The 17,967-nt window shown below is 42.1% G+C and overlaps 2 protein-coding genes across 2 annotated transcripts; both read right to left on the bottom strand.

Moving 5' to 3' along the window:
• Window positions 1-3,304: 3,304 nt before the first annotated feature.
• Window positions 3,305-5,131, bottom strand: LOC144500939 (interferon a3-like). The gene is made up of 4 exons (XM_078224437.1): window positions 5,000-5,131; window positions 4,553-4,642; window positions 3,512-3,745; window positions 3,305-3,403 (listed from the first exon to the last, which is right to left on the bottom strand). The coding sequence occupies exons 1-4, from the start codon at window positions 5,129-5,131 to the stop codon at window positions 3,305-3,307; spliced, it is 555 nt and encodes a 184-aa protein (XP_078080563.1).
• Window positions 5,132-9,850: 4,719 nt separating this feature from the next.
• Window positions 9,851-11,679, bottom strand: LOC144500938 (interferon a3-like). Its single transcript, XM_078224436.1, has 4 exons — window positions 11,548-11,679; window positions 11,101-11,190; window positions 10,058-10,291; window positions 9,851-9,949 (listed from the first exon to the last, which is right to left on the bottom strand). Exons 1-4 carry the CDS (start codon window positions 11,677-11,679, stop codon window positions 9,851-9,853), a joined length of 555 nt encoding a protein of 184 aa, XP_078080562.1.
• Between the last annotated feature and the right edge of the window lie 6,288 nt (window positions 11,680-17,967).

Below are 17,967 nucleotides of genomic sequence, written 5' to 3'. Positions count from 1 at the left end.
CTGTCTGAATCATTGTGAGACATTTCAGGTCACGGTGACACAGTAACTCTTGGGTCTCCTGCCTCATTCTCCTTTACCCTCTCCACCCCTCCGGCAGAGTCTATTGGGGTGAATGTTAACTTTTCCTTATACTTCCTGTCTTTTTTTCCTCGCCATCAAATAGTGAGGAACGAATGTCACTTCCAAACTTGCAGCTGCTTAGATATTGAGAGAAGTATAGGAACAGGGCCGGAATGCGTTCCAAACCAGGATAGAGTTTTGAGAGATGCGATCGGCAAGTCCAGCTGAAGCCGGCGGAGGCAAAACACCTCATTACTTGGCATTTCTGGCTGAAAGTGGCAACAATTGCAACCCTCTATTTCGCACTGCCATGCCTGCTGTACCGGTGATTTTGATTTGATTTATTGTCACGTGTATTGGTATACCGTGAAAAATATTGTTTCTTGCTCGCTATATAGACAAAGCATACCGTTCATACATAAGGAAAGGAGAGAGTGTTACAGTCATAGCTAGGGTGTAGAGAATGATCAACTTAATGTGAGGTAGGTCCATTCAAAAATCTGATGGTAGCAGGGAAATGTTCTTGAGTTTGTTGGTACGTGTCCTCAGATTTTTGTATCTTTTCCCGACAGAACAAGGTAGAAGAGCGTATTTCTGGCATGTGTGGGTTCCTTAATTATGCTGGCTACTTTTCCGGGGCTGCGGGATGTGTAGACAGTGTCAATGGATGGGAGGCTTGTTTGAGTGATGGACTGGCATTCGTTCAGAAGACTTTGTAATTTCCTGCAATCTTGGATAGAGCAGCAGCCATACAAGGCTGTGATACAACCAGAAAGAATGCTTTCTCGGGTGCATCTGTAAAGGTTGGTGAGAGTTGTAGTGGACATACCAAATTTCCTTAGTCTTTTCTAGAAGGCAGAGGCATTGGTGGGCTATCTTAACTATAGTGTCAGCAGGTTGTTGGTGGTCTGGACACCTAAAAACGTGAAGCTCTCAACCATTTCTAGTTCATCCCCATTGATGGAAACAGGGGCATGTCTTCCACTACATTTCCTGAAGTCGATGACTATCCCGATTGTTTTGTTGACATTGAGTGAGAGATTATTGTTGTCACACCAGCTCACCAGATTCTCTGTCTACTTTCGGCACTCCATCTCATCATTGTTTGAGGTCCGATCCACTACCATGGCGTCATCAGCAAACTTGAAAATCGAGTTGGAGGCGAATTTGGCCACACAGTCATAGATGTATAACAGGTATAGTAGGGGGCTGAGAACACAGCCTCGTGGGGCACCGGTGTTGAGGATGGTCGTGGAGGAGGCGATATTGCCTTTCCTTACTGATTGTGAGTAAGGATGTTCAGGATACAGTCGCAGAGGGAGGAGCTGAGGCCCAGGCCACGGAGTTTGGAGATGAGTAATTGGGATGATTGTGGAGAACCGTATCTCGTTGGTTGTTTGACTATCGACCACCATTCTCAACTTCATATGGCAAATGCCTTTCAGAACCATATCCTACATTGTTGTGTCGATGATGGGGTAAAATGCAACATGCATTGGAAAATCCCCGATGGCCAATAAAAGGTGAGAAATTACAATAATGTGGGCAACGCTGATTTTTCTCTTCGCTATATGTATATGAAATAGTATACAATTTTTTACAAAATGATAATGCTTTCATGATATGCATAGTTGTAAGTGCTCCAAAAAGACACAGTGCCGCAAAGCAACTTCGCACTGGAGGGAAATTCGAGAAATAATGCAGATGACGGTGTGCACTTTCATTCTTGTTAACCAGTAAGTGGAAAGGTACACTTTGTGCTCATTAATGGACGCTGTTTCATTGGATATCGCAAAATCTTTGCACTATGCAATTTCTTGCTAAGAGATGATCATCAATGTGTAAACAGGGCATTGAGATGAATTCCCAGTGGAAACCCCTTCCTACCAAATGGAAGCGTTACGTTATCAGGAGAAACATTGCCCCGAAAACAATAAGGTCACATCTGGACGACTGATCGCCAACAAACCATTTATTTCCCCCTGAACATCTGCTGATTGTGTTGTGGTGCCACCCTGAATGGAAAGCTAGGCTTCACAGTCAATAGCTATTATACATTCTGATTATAGTTGTATTTCTCGATATATTGAGGGGATTCTTTGAGCGGACTTTATTACTTTTTCTCTATAACAATGCCGGTTCATTTCCATTTCGTTCACTTCGGTGTTGTGAATAATTGAATCATTTTGTACCATGTAATATTTAGCCAAAATGTTTGATTCTTGAAAAAAAATACCATGACCTGATGTAAATCTGAGTTGCAAACAGTCGGAATCTTTTCGATAGATATTTGTTTGCATTTATACATGATTTCAAGAAATCAAAAATTGCCAACACAGCACAGTCAAAGAGGAAAACTGATAATATATTTAACATCAAAGCATTCAGGTTAAGGAACGGTTAAATATTGAGAATGGAGTATGTTTCTCCGATGCTGTTTACACTAATGGTCTATAACCTGAGTAGATCACCAGGTGCTCATTGACAGTGGGTGTGCATTTGAACAGCAATTGAATACATTCCGGTTCTGACAGAGGATAGCACAGCTAATCCCGTGCTCAAAGAAAGTAAATGCAACTTCTCGAAATGTACAAGTTTCTATTCTGCAGCTATTAACAAGAGACACATATTTCGATGTCTTAGTTCGTATCTGCACACTCTTTAGGACAATAGTGCGGAAGTAATTCATTTGAATCCGCTCATAAACATCATCCAGAACAGATAGAGTCTTGGCGAGGGACATGAATTCGGAAGCACTGGGCCGCCCAAACTCCATAACCCAGTGATTGAAATCTCTCACATAAGATGAACAGAAACACCCAGCTGACATCGACATCAATGTGGAAACGAAGACAACATCATGAAACTCAAAGTTCAAAATATTTATTGTGAAACTGTAATTTGGGACACATCTGATGCCAATAAATACAGTCTATTACAATATAAAACTGCTGTAAATAAATATATATCTTGCAGCCTCTCGCATTCATCAAATATTTTTAGTTTTGAAATAGGTTCACACAGTGCATCCAGGTATGAATATTAGACTCATAAATTAAATATTAAAAAGGTATATTATTATTTCATTCTGATATTATGTTGTACAATGGCCATTCTCACACTGGTAAACCAAACCGGCTTGCGCAGCTGACTGAACAATATAATACTTCGATAAAAATTATACAATCTTTAAATAAATAATTACTGTTCTTTGTCTTCATATAAATATATCGAAATAAATTCTTTAATTGCTTCTGCTGATTTGTGCCGTTATGAGAAGGAGCTGTTGTAATCGGCCTCTGGTCTCAGCGCGGATTATTTCCCAGGCACACTCACTGAATCCCTGAGAAATGGAAACATTGAGGGACATGGATTAGAGAATGAACAGATTTCAATGGAGTGAAAGAAACGACATGCCGGTAATCACACAGTCAATTATCCATTGTCCCACCTGCTGTTTGAGAAACTTTTCCAGTTTCCTAAAGTAATTGTGAATGGTGGAGTTTCTCCTCAGCCTGGATCCCGGGTTCCTGACACATTCTTCCAGCTCACTGAGCTGCCGATCCAGGAGCAGCCGGAAATGTTCCACCTTGTCCCGGGCCCATGTGACTGAGCCCAGATTCATGCTATAGATCTTGTTGATGCGGCGCAGGGTTTGGTGGACAATCCGGATCCTGTCCTGAGTCTGGACAAAATATACACAACGACATTATTGAGGACATTTCTCCTTTAGCTGATTATTTAAATAGGAGGTTATTTAAGACGACAACGTGATCTTGATCAACTGGGTCATTGGTCCAAGAAATGGCAGATTGAGTAGAGAAGTGTACAGGAGTCCAAAACTAGAGGGCATAGATTTAAGGGAGAGGGGAATGATTTAAAAGCTACCTGAGGGGCAACTTTTTCACACAGAGGATGGTGCATATATGGAATGAGAGGAAGTGGCAGAAGCAGGATTTATTACAACATTTGAAAGTCATTTGGACAGGTACATGCATAGGAAAGGTTCCGAGGGATATGGGCCAAACACAGGCAAATGGGGCCAGGTCACTTTAGGAAACCTGGTCGGAATGGACGATTTGGGCCGAAAGCCCTGTTATCGTGCTGTACATCTCTCTGATTCCACGTTTACGCAGTAAAAGTGTAAGAATCACGAATTTCAAAAGTCAACACCGTCTTTTCTGATGACGGTTTTGATCATTATCAAACTGGTTACTGGTATTTTCCTCTTTTGGCGAGCAAATCTGGTACTGACAGCATTTTGGGGTAAATGGAGAGAAGAAGGTCAAACTATTCCGCAGAATGTCTATCAGTTTCCAAATGACTCAACATTAAATTTTCAGTCTTACGAGAATCAACAAATTAAAGCCTTTGCCTTTAAAAATCATTTACATTGTTCCTACTGTTGGGGATGTGTACACATTCCCCACATATCTATTACACCTGGCAGCATTAACCGAATGATCAGACAGGTTACAAATTGCACACTCACCTGTAACCTCTTGATGAGCTGGTGCAGGTCCAGGGATTTGGTTTTCAGTGATTCTCTCGTTGTTGTACACTGGAATGGGAAGGGACCTCCCTGCAACAGGACAGAATGATGTCAGAACTGGCTCCAAGCTCACACTTCACAAGCGGTCCTTACTCTCAGAAACTTGCCCCCAAAACCAGCACGGTCATTCAACAACTTATTGAAACATTTTATCTCTCACATATTTTACTGACCATCCAAACAAATCACTCTCAGTAAAAAGTGTTTCACATTTCCACACACTTCCTTCTATATTTTAATAGTTCAATGTGCATTCCATCAAGGAGATGTTCTACGTTTTTGGAAGAGACCAGATTTAATCTCAGCAATTCCTCGACAGGAGATTATCCCGAGAACCTGCGAGTTAAGATTGGTTACTCGAATCCGCGGACCTCTGCATAAACTCACCATGTCCCTCAGGGACCTTTGAGCATTCTTGTTAAGGACTTGCTGTAACTGCAGCCTCTGGCAATCCTGGCTCAGGATCCCGGGCAAACAGATTAACAAAATCCACAGCCCGCAAACACTCGGAACAAACATGTTGAAACAACACAGGGTAAAGCAGCGATCAGAAATCGCAGAAAGTGACTGGATCGGGGTTCAGTGCCGAACACAATATTAACACCAGCTGAACTCCTTCGCTGTTGGATTGAAAGGAATATTCATCCATTGTGTCCATTTGAAGGTGTGAACCAGGATATTCCTTTGACGTTACAAAAACGAATCGATTTTGCTTCTAACCGTCGTGTGCTTTCAGGGAATCTTTTAACTTGTTTCCAGAAACGACTTCTTCATTTGAAACCTTTTTCACTTTCTGCTTAATTAAGAATGAAATTTCTCTCCAATAAATTAGGATGCAAAGATACTCTTTGATATTAAAAATCGGACAGGTGCTACCCAAACTTTTACCTCTGTTGCCCTTTGTTGGCCAGACTCAGATAAGCAATCCGTTAAAAAAATCATTGCATATGTTTTAAGATTCTAAAATGCGGAACCACCTTATCCCGGCAACTGCTACGCTCACAGTCAGTGTAAACTGTCCGGAATTGGATTGGGGGTTAAAATATTAGGCTGGGTTCTAACAGAGAAAACTGATGGGTTTGATGTGGCGGGGAAGGTGCGAAGTGAATTGATTCAATGCCTTTATGGAAGCTGCACTAAAAATCCTGGATGTTTATTTAAACTCAGTGATTTTGTATTGTTCATTCGTGGGACATGGGCATCGCTGGCTGGCCACCGTTTGTTGCCCATCCTTAGTTGCCCGAGAGCAGTTGAGAGTCAACCACATTGCTGTGGATCTGGAGTCACATGTGGGCCAGACCAAGTAAGAATGGCAGATTTCCTTCCATAAAGGACATGGTTGTAATGTCCTGACTGTGTAATTAAGTATTCACTCACCAACTCGATGGAGTGATGGAATTTGACTTCCACTGAAAACCAATGGGCCTGCCAATAGGAGACTGTCTGTTGAGTTTGTTCCCATCTCCCCTTAAAGTCTGCCCCCCTCATTCCTCCCCAACAGACATTCATTCATGGTGGAGCTCACTGCGCAGACTGTGATTTCACAAAGAGGCCATTGTGAATGCGCTTGACTGGTTCGTCAGCAGGAGGTTGTTGGTCCTGAACTATCCTCACAGCACACGCAGATCGACTGCAAAAATGCATCAATGGATAATGAGCAGAAACTGTATACAATACGGACTAATTTACTCTGCTTTACTTCACGGCCCATTATAACCCCTCTGCCACAATCACAGCCAAGGGCAATAACCTTATCGGAATTGATTCTGGAAACATTCATGACATGATTGGCTCACCTACTCATGAACTTAATCAATTGAGACCTGCTTCTTTGTAGAGACAGCAATGTTAATATAAAGACGCGATGCTTGAAGATTAACTTCTCGCTCTAGCCTAATAGAGCATTTAGAACAAGTTAAATGACGAACGGATCAATGCGCTGTCTGAATCATTGTGAGACATTTCAGGTCACGGTGACACAGTAACTCTTGGGTCTCCTGCCTCATTCTCCTTTACCCTCTCCACCCCTCCGGCAGGGTCTACTGGGGTGAATGTTAACTTTTCCTTATACTTCCTGTCTTTTTTTCCTCGCCATCAAATAGTGAAGAACGAATGTCACTTCCAAACTTGCAGCTGCTTAGATATTGAGAGAAGTATAGGAACAGGGCCGGAATGCGTTCCAAACCAGGATAGAGTTTTGAGAGATGCGATCGGCAAGTCCAGCTGAAGCCGGCGGAGGCAAAACACCTCATTACTTGGCATTTCTGGCTGAAAGTGGCAACAATTGCAACCCTCTATTTCGCACTGCCATGCCTGCTGTACCGGTGATTTTGATTTGATTTATTGTCACGTGTATTGGTATACCGTGAAAAATATTGTTTCTTGCTCGCTATATAGACAAAGCATACCGTTCATACATAAGGAAAGGAGAGAGTGTTACAGTCATAGCTAGGGTGTAGAGAATGATCAACTTAATGTGAGGTAGGTCCATTCAAAAGTCTGATGGTAGCAGGGAAATGTTCTTGAGTTCGTTGTTACGTGTCCTCAGATTTTTGTATCTTTTCCCGACAGAACAAGGTAGAAGAGCGTATTTCTGGCATGTGTGGGGTCCTTAATTATGCTGGCTGCTTTTCCGGGGCTGCGGGATGTGTAGACAGTGTCAATGGATGGGAGGCTGGTTTGAGTGATGGACTGGCATTCGTTCAGGAGACTTTGTAATTTCCTGCAATCTTGGATAGAGCAGGAGCCATACCAAGCTGTGATACAACCAGAAAGAATGCTTTCTCGGGTGCATTTGTAAAGGTTGGTGAGAGTTGTAGTGGACATACCAAATTTCCTTAGTCTTTTCTAGAAGGTAGAGGCATTGGTGGGCTTTCTTATCTGTAGTGTCAGCAGGTTGTTGGTGGTCTGGACACCTAAAAACGTGAAGCTCTCAACCATTTCTAGTTCATCCCCATTGATGTAAACAGGGGCATGTCTTCCACTACATTTCCTGAAGTCGATGACTATCCCGATTGTTTCGTTGACATTGAGTGAGAGATTATTGTTGTCACACCAGTTCACCAGATTGTCTATCTCGTTTCGGTACTCCATCTCATCATTGTTTGCGGTCCGACCCACTACCATGGCGTCATCAGCAAACTTGGAAATCGAATTGGAGGCGAATTTGGCCACACAGTCATAGATGTATAAGGAGTATAGTAGGGGGCTGAGAACACAGCCTCGTGGGGCACCGGTGTTGAGGATGGTCGTGGAGGAGGCGATATTGCCTTTCCTTACTGATTGTGAGTAAGGAAGTTCAGGATGCAGTCGCAGAGGGAGGAGCTGAGGCCCAGGCCACGGAGTTTGGAGATGAGTAATTGGGATGATTGTGGAGAACCGTATCTCGTTGGTTGTTTAACTATCGACCACCATTCTCAACTTCATATGGCAAATGCCTTTCAGAAACATATCCTACATTGTTGTGTCGATGATGGGGTGAAATGCAACATGCATTGGAAAATCCCCGATGGCCAAAAAAAGGTGAGAAATGACAATAATGTGGGCAACGCTGCTTTTTCTCTTCACTATATGTATATGAAATAGTATACAATTTTTTACATGATGATAATGCTTTCATGATATGCATAGTTGTAAGTGCTCCAAAAAGACACAGTGCCGCAAAGCAACTTCGCACTGGAGGGAAATTCGAGAAATAATGCAGATGACAGGTATTTCAGTCTTGTTAACCAATAAGTGGAAAGGTACACTTTGTGCTCATTAATGGTCAGCGTTTCAATGAATGTCGCAAAATCTTTGCACAATGCAATTTCTTGCTAAGAGATGATCAACAATGTGTAAACAGAGCTTTGAGATGAATTCGCAGTGGAAACCCCTTCCTACCAAATGGAAGCGTTACGCTATCAGGAGACACATTGCCCCGAAAACAATAAGGTCACATCTGGGCGACTGATCGCCAACAAACCATTCATTTACCCCTGAACATCTGCTGATTGTGTTGTGGTGCCACCCTGAATGGAAAGCTAAGCTTCACAGTCAATAGCTATTATACATTCTGATTATAGTTGTATTTCTCGATATATTGAAGGGATTCTTTGACCGGACTTTATTACTTTTTCTCTATAACAAGGCCGTTTTATTTCCATTTCGTTCACTTCGGTGTTGCGAATAATTGAATCATTTTGTACCATGTAATATTTAGCCAAAATGTTTGAGTCTTGAAAAAAAATACAATGACCTGATGTAAATCTGAGTTGCAAACAGTCGGAATCTTTTCGATAGATATTTGTTTGCATTTAGACATGATTTCAAGAAATCAAAAATTGCAAACACAGCACAGTCAAAGAGGAAAACTGATAATATATTTAACATCAAAGCGTTCAGGTTAAGAAACGGTTAAATATTGAGAATGGAGTATGTTTCTCCGATGCTGTTTACACTAATGGTCTATAACCTGAGTAGATCACCAGGTGCTCATTGACAGTGGGTGTGCATTTGAACAGCAATTGAATACATTTCGGTTCTGACAGAGGACAGCACAGCTAATCCCGTGCTCAAAGAAGTAAATGCAACTTCTCGAAATGTACCAGTTTCTATTCTGCAGCTATTAACAAGAGACACATATTTCGATGTCTTATTTCGTATCTGCACACACTTTAGGACAATAGTGCGGAAGTAATTCATTTGAATCCGCTCATAAACATCATCCAGAACAGATAGAGTCTTGGCGAGGGACATGAATTCGGAAGCACTGGGCCGCCCAAACTCCATAACCCAGTGATTGAAATCTCTCACATAAGATGAACAGAAACACCCAGCTGACATCGACATCAATGTGGAAACGAAGACAACATCATGAAACTCAAAGTTCAAAATATTTATTGTGAAACTGTAATTTGGGACACATCTGATGCCAATAAATACAGTCTATTACAATATAAAACTGCTGTAAATAAATATATATCTTGCAGCCTCTCGCATTCATCAAATATTTTTAGTTTTGAAATAGGTTCACACAGTGCATCCAGGTATGAATATTAGACTCATAAATTAAATATTAAAAAGGTATATTATTATTTCATTCTGATATTATGTTGTACAATGGCCATTCTCACACTGGTAAACCAAACCGGCTTGTGCAGCTGACTGAACAATATAATCCTTCGATAAAAATTATACAATCTTTAAATAAATAATTACTGTTCTTTGTCTTCATATAAATATATCGAAAGAAATTCTTTAATTGCTTCTGCTGATTTGTGCCGTTATGAGAAGGAGCTGTTGTAATCGGCCTCTGGTCTCCGTGCGGATTATTTCCCAGGCACACTCACTGAATCCCTGAGAAATGGAAACATTGAGGGACATGGATTAGAGAATGAACAGATTTCAATGGGGTGAAAGAAACAACATGCCGGTAATCACACAGTCAATTATCCATTGTCCCACCTGCTGTTTGAGAAACTTTTCCAGTTTCCTAAAGTAATTGTGAATGGTGGAGTTTCTCCTCAGCCTGGATCCCGGGTTCCTGACACATTCTTCCAGCTCACTGAGCTGCCGATCCAGGAGCAGCCGGAAATGTTCCACCTTGTCCCGCGCCCATGTGACTGAGCCCAGATTCATGCTGTAGACCTTGTTGATGTGGCGCAGGGTTTGATGGACAATTCGGATCCTGTCCTGAGTCTGGACAAAATATACACAACGACATATTGAGGACATTTCTCCTTTAGCTGATTATTTAAATAGGAGGTTATTTAAGACGACAACGTGATCTTGATCAACTGGGTCATTGGTCCAAGAAATAGCAGATTGAGTAGAGAAGTGTACAGGAGTCCAAAACTAGAGGGCATAGATTTAAGGGAGAGGGGAATGATTTAAAAGCTACCTGAGGGGCAACTTTTTCACACAGAGGATGGTGTGTATATGGAATGAGAGGAAGTGGCAGAAGCAGGATATATTACAACATTTGAAAGTCATTTGGACAGGTACATGCATAGGAAAAGTTTAGAGGGATATGGGCCAAACACAGGCAAATGGGGCCAGTTCAGTTCAAGAAACCTGGTCGCAATGGACGATTCGGGCGGAAAGGCCTGTTTCCGTGCTGTATATCTCTCTGATTCCACGTTTACGCAGTAAAAGTGTAAGAATCACGAATTTCAAAAGTCAACACCGTCTTTTCTGGTGACAATTTTGATCAATATCAAACTGGTTACTGGTATTTTCCTCTTTTGGCGAGCAAATCTGGTACTGACAGCATTTTGGGGTAAATGGAGAGAAGAAGGTCAAACTATTCCGCAGAATGTCTATCAGTCCCCAAAATGCTCAACATTAAATTTTCAGTCTTACGACAATCAACAAAATAAAGTCTTTGCCTTTAAAAATCATTTACATTGTTCCTACTGTTGGGGGGATGTGGATACATTATCCGATATATCTATTATACCTGGTAGCATTAACAGAATGATCAGACAGGTTGCAAAGTGCACACTCACCTGTAACCTCTTGATGAGCTGGTGCAGGTCCAGGGATTTGGTCTTCAGTGATTCTCTCGTTGCCATACACTGGAATGGGAAGGGACCTCCCTGCAACAGGACAGAGTGACTGTCAGAACCGGCTCCAAGCTCACACTTCACAAGCGGTCCTTACTCTCAGAAACTTGCCCCCAAATCCAGCACGGTCATTCAACAACTCGCTGAAGCATTTTATCTCTCACATATTTTACTGACCATCGAAATAAATCACTCTTCGTAAAAAGTGTTTCACATTTCCACACACTTCCTTCTATATTTTAATACTTCAATGTGCATTACATCAAGGAGATGCTCTGCACTTTTGGAGGAGAACACATTTAATCTCAGCAATTCCTCGACAGGAGATTATCCCGAGAAGCTGCAAGTTTGGATTGGTTACTCGAATCCCGGATCTCTGTATAAACTCACCATGTCCCTCAGGGACCTTTGAGCATTCTTGTTAAGGACTTGCTGTAACTGCAGCCTCTGGCAGTCCTGGCTCAGGATCCCGGGCAAACAGATTAACAAAATCCACAGCCCGCAAACACTCGGAACAAACATGTTGAACCAACACAGGGTAAAGCAGCGATCAGAAATCACAGAAAGTGACTGGATCGGGGTTCAGTGCCGAACACCAGCTGAACTCCTTCGCTGTAGGATTGCAAGGAATATTCATCCATTGTGTCCTTTTGAAGGTGTGAACCAGGATATTCCTTTGACGTTACAAAATCGAGTCGATTTTGCTTCTAACCGCGGTGTGTTTTCAGGGAATCTTTTAACATGTTTCCAGAAACGACTTCTTCATTTGAAACCGTTTTCACTTTCTGCTTAATTAAGGGAATGCATTATCTCTCATAAATTTGGATGCAAATATATCCTTTGATATTAAAAATCGGACAGATGCTACCCAAACATTTGCCTCTGTTGGCCCTTTTTTGGCCAGACTTGAGAAAAACATCCGTTAAAAAAATCATTGCATATGTTTTAAGATTCTAAAATGCGGAACCACCTTATCTCGGGAACTGCATGACTCACAGTCAGTGTAATCTGTTCAGAATTGGATGAGATTTAAAATATTAGGCTGGGCTCTAACAGGGAAGAATGATGGGTTTGATGTGGCGGGGAAGGTGAGAAGTGAATTGATTCAATGCCATTATGGAAACTGCACTAAAAATCCTGGATGCTCATTTAAACTCAAGGATTTTGTTTTATTCATTCGTGGGACATGGACATCGCGAGCTGGCTAGCGTTTGTTGCCCATCCTTAGTTGCCCTAGAGCAGTTGAGAGTCAACCACATTGCTGTGGATCTGGAGTCACATGTGGGCCAGACCAAGTAAGAATGGCAGATTTCCTTCCATAAAGGACATGGTTGTAATGTCCTGACTCTGTAATTAAGTATTCACTGAACAACTCGATGGAATGATGGAATTTGACTTCCACTGAAATCCAATGGGCCTGCCAATAGGAGACTGGCTGTTGAGTTTGTTCCCATCTCCCCTTAAAGTCTGTCTCCTCTCATTCCTCCCCAACAGACATTCATTCATGGTGAAGCTAACTGTGCAGACTTTTATTTCACAAAGAGGCCATTGTGAATGCGCTTGACTGCTTTGTCAGCAGGAGGTTGTTGGTCCTGAACTATCCTCACAGCACACACAGATAGACTGCAAAAATGCATCAATGGATAATGAGCAGAAACTGGATACAATATGGACTAATTTACCCTGCTTTACCTCACGGCCCATTATAACCCCTCTGCCACAATCACAGCCAAGGGCAAGAACCTCATTGGAATTGATTCTGGAAACATTCACGACATGATTGACTCACCTACTCATGAACTTAATCAATTGAGACCTGCTTCTTTGTAGAGACACCAATGTTAATATAAAGACACGATGCTTGAAGATTAACTTCTAGCTCCAGCCTAATAGTGCATTTAGAACAAGTTAAAGGAGAGGGGCCATGTTTTTGAGGAAGAGAAGGTGTTACAAGCTAATAGGCTGGAGGAAATAGATGTTCGGAGGGAGGATGTCCTGGCAGTTTTGAATAAACTGAAGGTCGATAAGTCCCCTGGGGCCTGATGAAATATATCCTAGCATTCTTTGGGAGGCAAGGGGTGAGATTGCAGAGCCTTTGGCTTTGATCTTTGGGTCCTCGCTGTCCCCGGGTTGGTGCCAGAGGACTGGAGAATGGCGAATGTTGTTCCTCTGTTTAAGAAAGGGAATAGAAATGACCCTGGTAATTATAGACCGGTTAGTCTTACTTCGGTGGTTGGTAAATTGATGGAAAAGTTCCTTAGAGATGGGATTTACGACCATTTAGAAAGATGCGGATTAATCCAGGATAGTCAGCACGGATTCGTGAAAGGCAAGTCGTGCCTCACAAATTTGATTGAATTTTTTGAGGAGGTAACTAAGTGTGTTGATGAAGGTAGGGCAGTTGATGTCATATACATGGATTTTAGTAGGGCATTTGAGAAGGTCCCCCATGGTCGGCTTATGATGAAAGTGAGGAGGTGTGGGATAGAGGGAAAGTTGGCCGATTGGATAGGTAATTGGCTGTCTGATCGAAGACAGAGGGTGGTGGTGGATGGAAAATTTTCGGATTGGAGGCAGGTTGCTAGCGGAGTGCCGCAGGGATCAGTGCTTGGTCCTCTGCTCTTTGTGATTTTTATTAATAGCTTAGAGGAGGGGGCTGAAGGGTGGATCAGTAAATTTGCTGATGACACCAAGATTGGTGGAGTAGTGGATGAGGTGGAGGGCTGTTGTAGGCTGCAAAGAGACATAGATAGGATGCAAAGCTGGGCTGAAAAATGGCAAATGGAGTTTAACCCTGATAAATGTGAGGTGATTCATTTTGGTAGGACTAATTTAAATGTGGATTACAGGGTCAAAGGTAGGGTTCTGAAGACTGTGGAGGAACAGAGAGATCTTGGGGTCCATATCCACAGATCTCTAAAGGTTGCCACTCAAGTGGATAGAGCTGTGTAGAACGCCTCTAGTGTGTTAGCTTTTATTAACAGGGGGTTGGAGTTTGAGAGTCGTGGGGTTATGCTGCAACTGTACAGGACCTTGGTGAGACCACATTTGGAATATTGTGTGCAGTTCTGGTCACCTCACTATAAGAAGGATGTGGAAGCGCTGGAAAGAGTGCAGAGGAGATTTACCAGGATGCTGCCTGGTTTGGAGGGTAGGTCTTATGAGGAAAGGTTGAGGGAGCTAGGGCTGTTCTATCTGGAGCGGAGGAGGCTGAGGGGAGACTTCATAGAGGTTTATAAAATGATGAAGGGGATAGATAGAGTGAACGTTCAAAGACTATTTCCTCGGGTGGATGGAGCTATTACAAGAGGGCATAACTATAGGGTTCATGGTGGGAGATATAGGAAGGATATCAGAGGTTGGTTCTTTACGCACAGAGTGGAATGGACTGCCTGCAGTGATAGTGGAGTCAGACACTTTAGGAACATTAAAGCGGTTATTGGATAGGCACATGGAGCACACCAGGATGATAGGGAGTGGGATAGCTTGATCTTGGTTTCAGCTAAAGCTCGGCACAACATCGTGGGCTGAAGAGCCTGTTCTGTGCTGTACTGTTCTATGTTCTAAATGATTAAAGAGTCAATGCTCTATCTGAATCATTGTGAGACATTTCAGGTCACGGTGACACAGTAACTCTTGGGTCTCCTGCCTCATTCTCCTTTACCCTCTCCACCCCTCCGGCAGGGTCTATTGGGGTGAATGTTAACTTTTCCTTATACTTCCTGTCTTTTTTTCCTCGCCATCAAATAGTGAGGAACGAATGCCATTTACAAACTTGCAGCTGATGAGATATTGAGAGAAGAATAGGAACAGGGCCGGAATGCGTTCCAAACCAGGATAGAGTTTTGAGAGATGCGATCGGCAAGTCCAGCTGAAGCCGGCGGAGGCAAAACAGCTCATTACTTGGCATTTCTGGCTGAAAGTGGCAACAAGTTCAACCCTCTATTTCGCACTGCCATGCCTGCTGCACTGGTGATTTTGATTTGATTTATTGTCACGTGTATTGGTATACCGTGAAAAATATTGTTTCTTGCTCGCTGTATAGACAAAGCATACCGTTCATACATAAGGAAAGGAGAGAGTGTTACAGTCATAGCTAGGGTGTAGAGAATGATCAACTTAATGTGAGGTAGGTCCATTCAAAAATCTGATGGTAGCAGGGAAATGTTCTTGAGTTTGTTGGTACGTGTCCTCAGATTTTTGTATCTTTTCCCGACAGAACAAGGTAGAAGAGCGTATTTCTGGCATGTGTGGGTTCCTTAATTATGCTGGCTACTTTTCCGGGGCTGCGGGATGTGTAGACAGTGTCAATGGATGGGAGGCTTGTTTGAGTGATGGACTGGCATTCGTTCAGAAGACTTTGTAATTTCCTGCAATCTTGGATAGAGCAGCAGCCATACAAGGCTGTGATACAACCAGAAAGAATGCTTTCTCGGGTGCATCTGTAAAGGTTGGTGAGAGTTGTAGTGGACATACCAAATTTCCTTAGTCTTTTCTAGAAGGCAGAGGCATTGGTGGGCTATCTTAACTATAGTGTCAGCAGGTTGTTGGTGGTCTGGACACCTAAAAACGTGAAGCTCTCAACCATTTCTAGTTCATCCCCATTGATGGAAACAGGGGCATGTCTTCCACTACATTTCCTGAAGTCGATGACTATCCCGATTGTTTTGTTGACATTGAGTGAGAGATTATTGTTGTCACACCAGCTCACCAGATTCTCTGTCTACTTTCGGCACTCCATCTCATCATTGTTTGAGGTCCGATCCACTACCATGGCGTCATCAGCAAACTTGAAAATCGAGTTGGAGGCGAATTTGGCCACACAGTCATAGATGTATAACAGGTATAGTAGGGGGCTGAGAACACAGCCTCGTGGGGCACCGGTGTTGAGGATGGTCGTGGAGGAGGCGATATTGCCTTTCCTTACTGATTGTGAGTAAGGATGTTCAGGATACAGTCGCAGAGGGAGGAGCTGAGGCCCAGGCCACGGAGTTTGGAGATGAGTAATTGGGATGATTGTGGAGAACCGTATCTCGTTGGTTGTTTGACTATCGACCACCATTCTCAACTTCATATGGCAAATGCCTTTCAGAACCATATCCTACATTGTTGTGTCGATGATGGGGTAAAATGCAACATGCATTGGAAAATCCCCGATGGCCAATAAAAGGTGAGAAATTACAATAATGTGGGCAACGCTGATTTTTCTCTTCGCTATATGTATATGAAATAGTATACAATTTTTTACAAAATGATAATGCTTTCATGATATGCATAGTTGTAAGTGCTCCAAAAAGACACAGTGCCGCAAAGCAACTTCGCACTGGAGGGAAATTCGAGAAATAATGCAGATGACGGTGTGCACTTTCATTCTTGTTAACCAGTAAGTGGAAAGGTACACTTTGTGCTCATTAATGGACGCTGTTTCATTGGATATCGCAAAATCTTTGCACTATGCAATTTCTTGCTAAGAGATGATCATCAATGTGTAAACAGGGCATTGAGATGAATTCCCAGTGGAAACCCCTTCCTACCAAATGGAAGCGTTACGTTATCAGGAGAAACATTGCCCCGAAAACAATAAGGTCACATCTGGACGACTGATCGCCAACAAACCATTTATTTCCCCCTGAACATCTGCTGATTGTGTTGTGGTGCCACCCTGAATGGAAAGCTAGGCTTCACAGTCAATAGCTATTATACATTCTGATTATAGTTGTATTTCTCGATATATTGAGGGGATTCTTTGAGCGGACTTTATTACTTTTTCTCTATAACAATGCCGGTTCATTTCCATTTCGTTCACTTCGGTGTTGTGAATAATTGAATCATTTTGTACCATGTAATATTTAGCCAAAATGTTTGATTCTTGAAAAAAAATACCATGACCTGATGTAAATCTGAGTTGCAAACAGTCGGAATCTTTTCGATAGATATTTGTTTGCATTTATACATGATTTCAAGAAATCAAAAATTGCCAACACAGCACAGTCAAAGAGGAAAACTGATAATATATTTAACATCAAAGCATTCAGGTTAAGGAACGGTTAAATATTGAGAATGGAGTATGTTTCTCCGATGCTGTTTACACTAATGGTCTATAACCTGAGTAGATCACCAGGTGCTCATTGACAGTGGGTGTGCATTTGAACAGCAATTGAATACATTCCGGTTCTGACAGAGGATAGCACAGCTAATCCCGTGCTCAAAGAAAGTAAATGCAACTTCTCGAAATGTACAAGTTTCTATTCTGCAGCTATTAACAAGAGACACATATTTCGATGTCTTAGTTCGTATCTGCACACTCTTTAGGACAATAGTGCGGAAGTAATTCATTTGAATCCGCTCATAAACATCATCCAGAACAGATAGAGTCTTGGCGAGGGACATGAATTCGGAAGCACTGGGCCGCCCAAACTCCATAACCCAGTGATTGAAATCTCTCACATAAGATGAACAGAAACACCCAGCTGACATCGACATCAATGTGGAAACGAAGACAACATCATGAAACTCAAAGTTCAAAATATTTATTGTGAAACTGTAATTTGGGACACATCTGATGCCAATAAATACAGTCTATTACAATATAAAACTGCTGTAAATAAATATATATCTTGCAGCCTCTCGCATTCATCAAATATTTTTAGTTTTGAAATAGGTTCACACAGTGCATCCAGGTATGAATATTAGACTCATAAATTAAATATTAAAAAGGTATATTATTATTTCATTCTGATATTATGTTGTACAATGGCCATTCTCACACTGGTAAACCAAACCGGCTTGCGCAGCTGACTGAACAATATA

The sequence above is a fragment of the Mustelus asterias genome, chromosome 11, assembly GCF_964213995.1.
Source record: "Mustelus asterias chromosome 11, sMusAst1.hap1.1, whole genome shotgun sequence".
Taxonomy (NCBI): domain Eukaryota; kingdom Metazoa; phylum Chordata; class Chondrichthyes; order Carcharhiniformes; family Triakidae; genus Mustelus; species Mustelus asterias.
The sequence above is the reverse complement of the archived record's forward strand: the minus strand, read 5'-3'. Positions and strand labels throughout refer to the sequence as shown.

Bases quoted from the DNA above. Each gene is read 5' to 3' on its own strand.
- LOC144500938 (XM_078224436.1), bottom strand. From the start codon at position 11,679: ATGTTTGTTCCGAGTGTTTGCGGGCTGTGGATTTTGTTAATCTGTTTG. The intron at 11,191-11,547 runs GTGAGTTTATAC...GTCCTGTTGCAG, and splicing joins AAAGGTCCCTGAGGGACATG to GGAGGTCCCTTCCCATTCCA. The intron at 10,292-11,100 runs GTGAGTGTGCAC...TATTTTGTCCAG, and splicing joins AGCTCATCAAGAGGTTACAG to ACTCAGGACAGGATCCGAAT.
- LOC144500939 (XM_078224437.1), bottom strand. From the start codon at position 5,131: ATGTTTGTTCCGAGTGTTTGCGGGCTGTGGATTTTGTTAATCTGTTTG. The intron at 3,746-4,552 runs GTGAGTGTGCAA...TATTTTGTCCAG, and splicing joins AGCTCATCAAGAGGTTACAG to ACTCAGGACAGGATCCGGAT. The intron at 3,404-3,511 runs GTGGGACAATGG...TCCATTTCTCAG, and splicing joins AAAAGTTTCTCAAACAGCAG to GGATTCAGTGAGTGTGCCTG.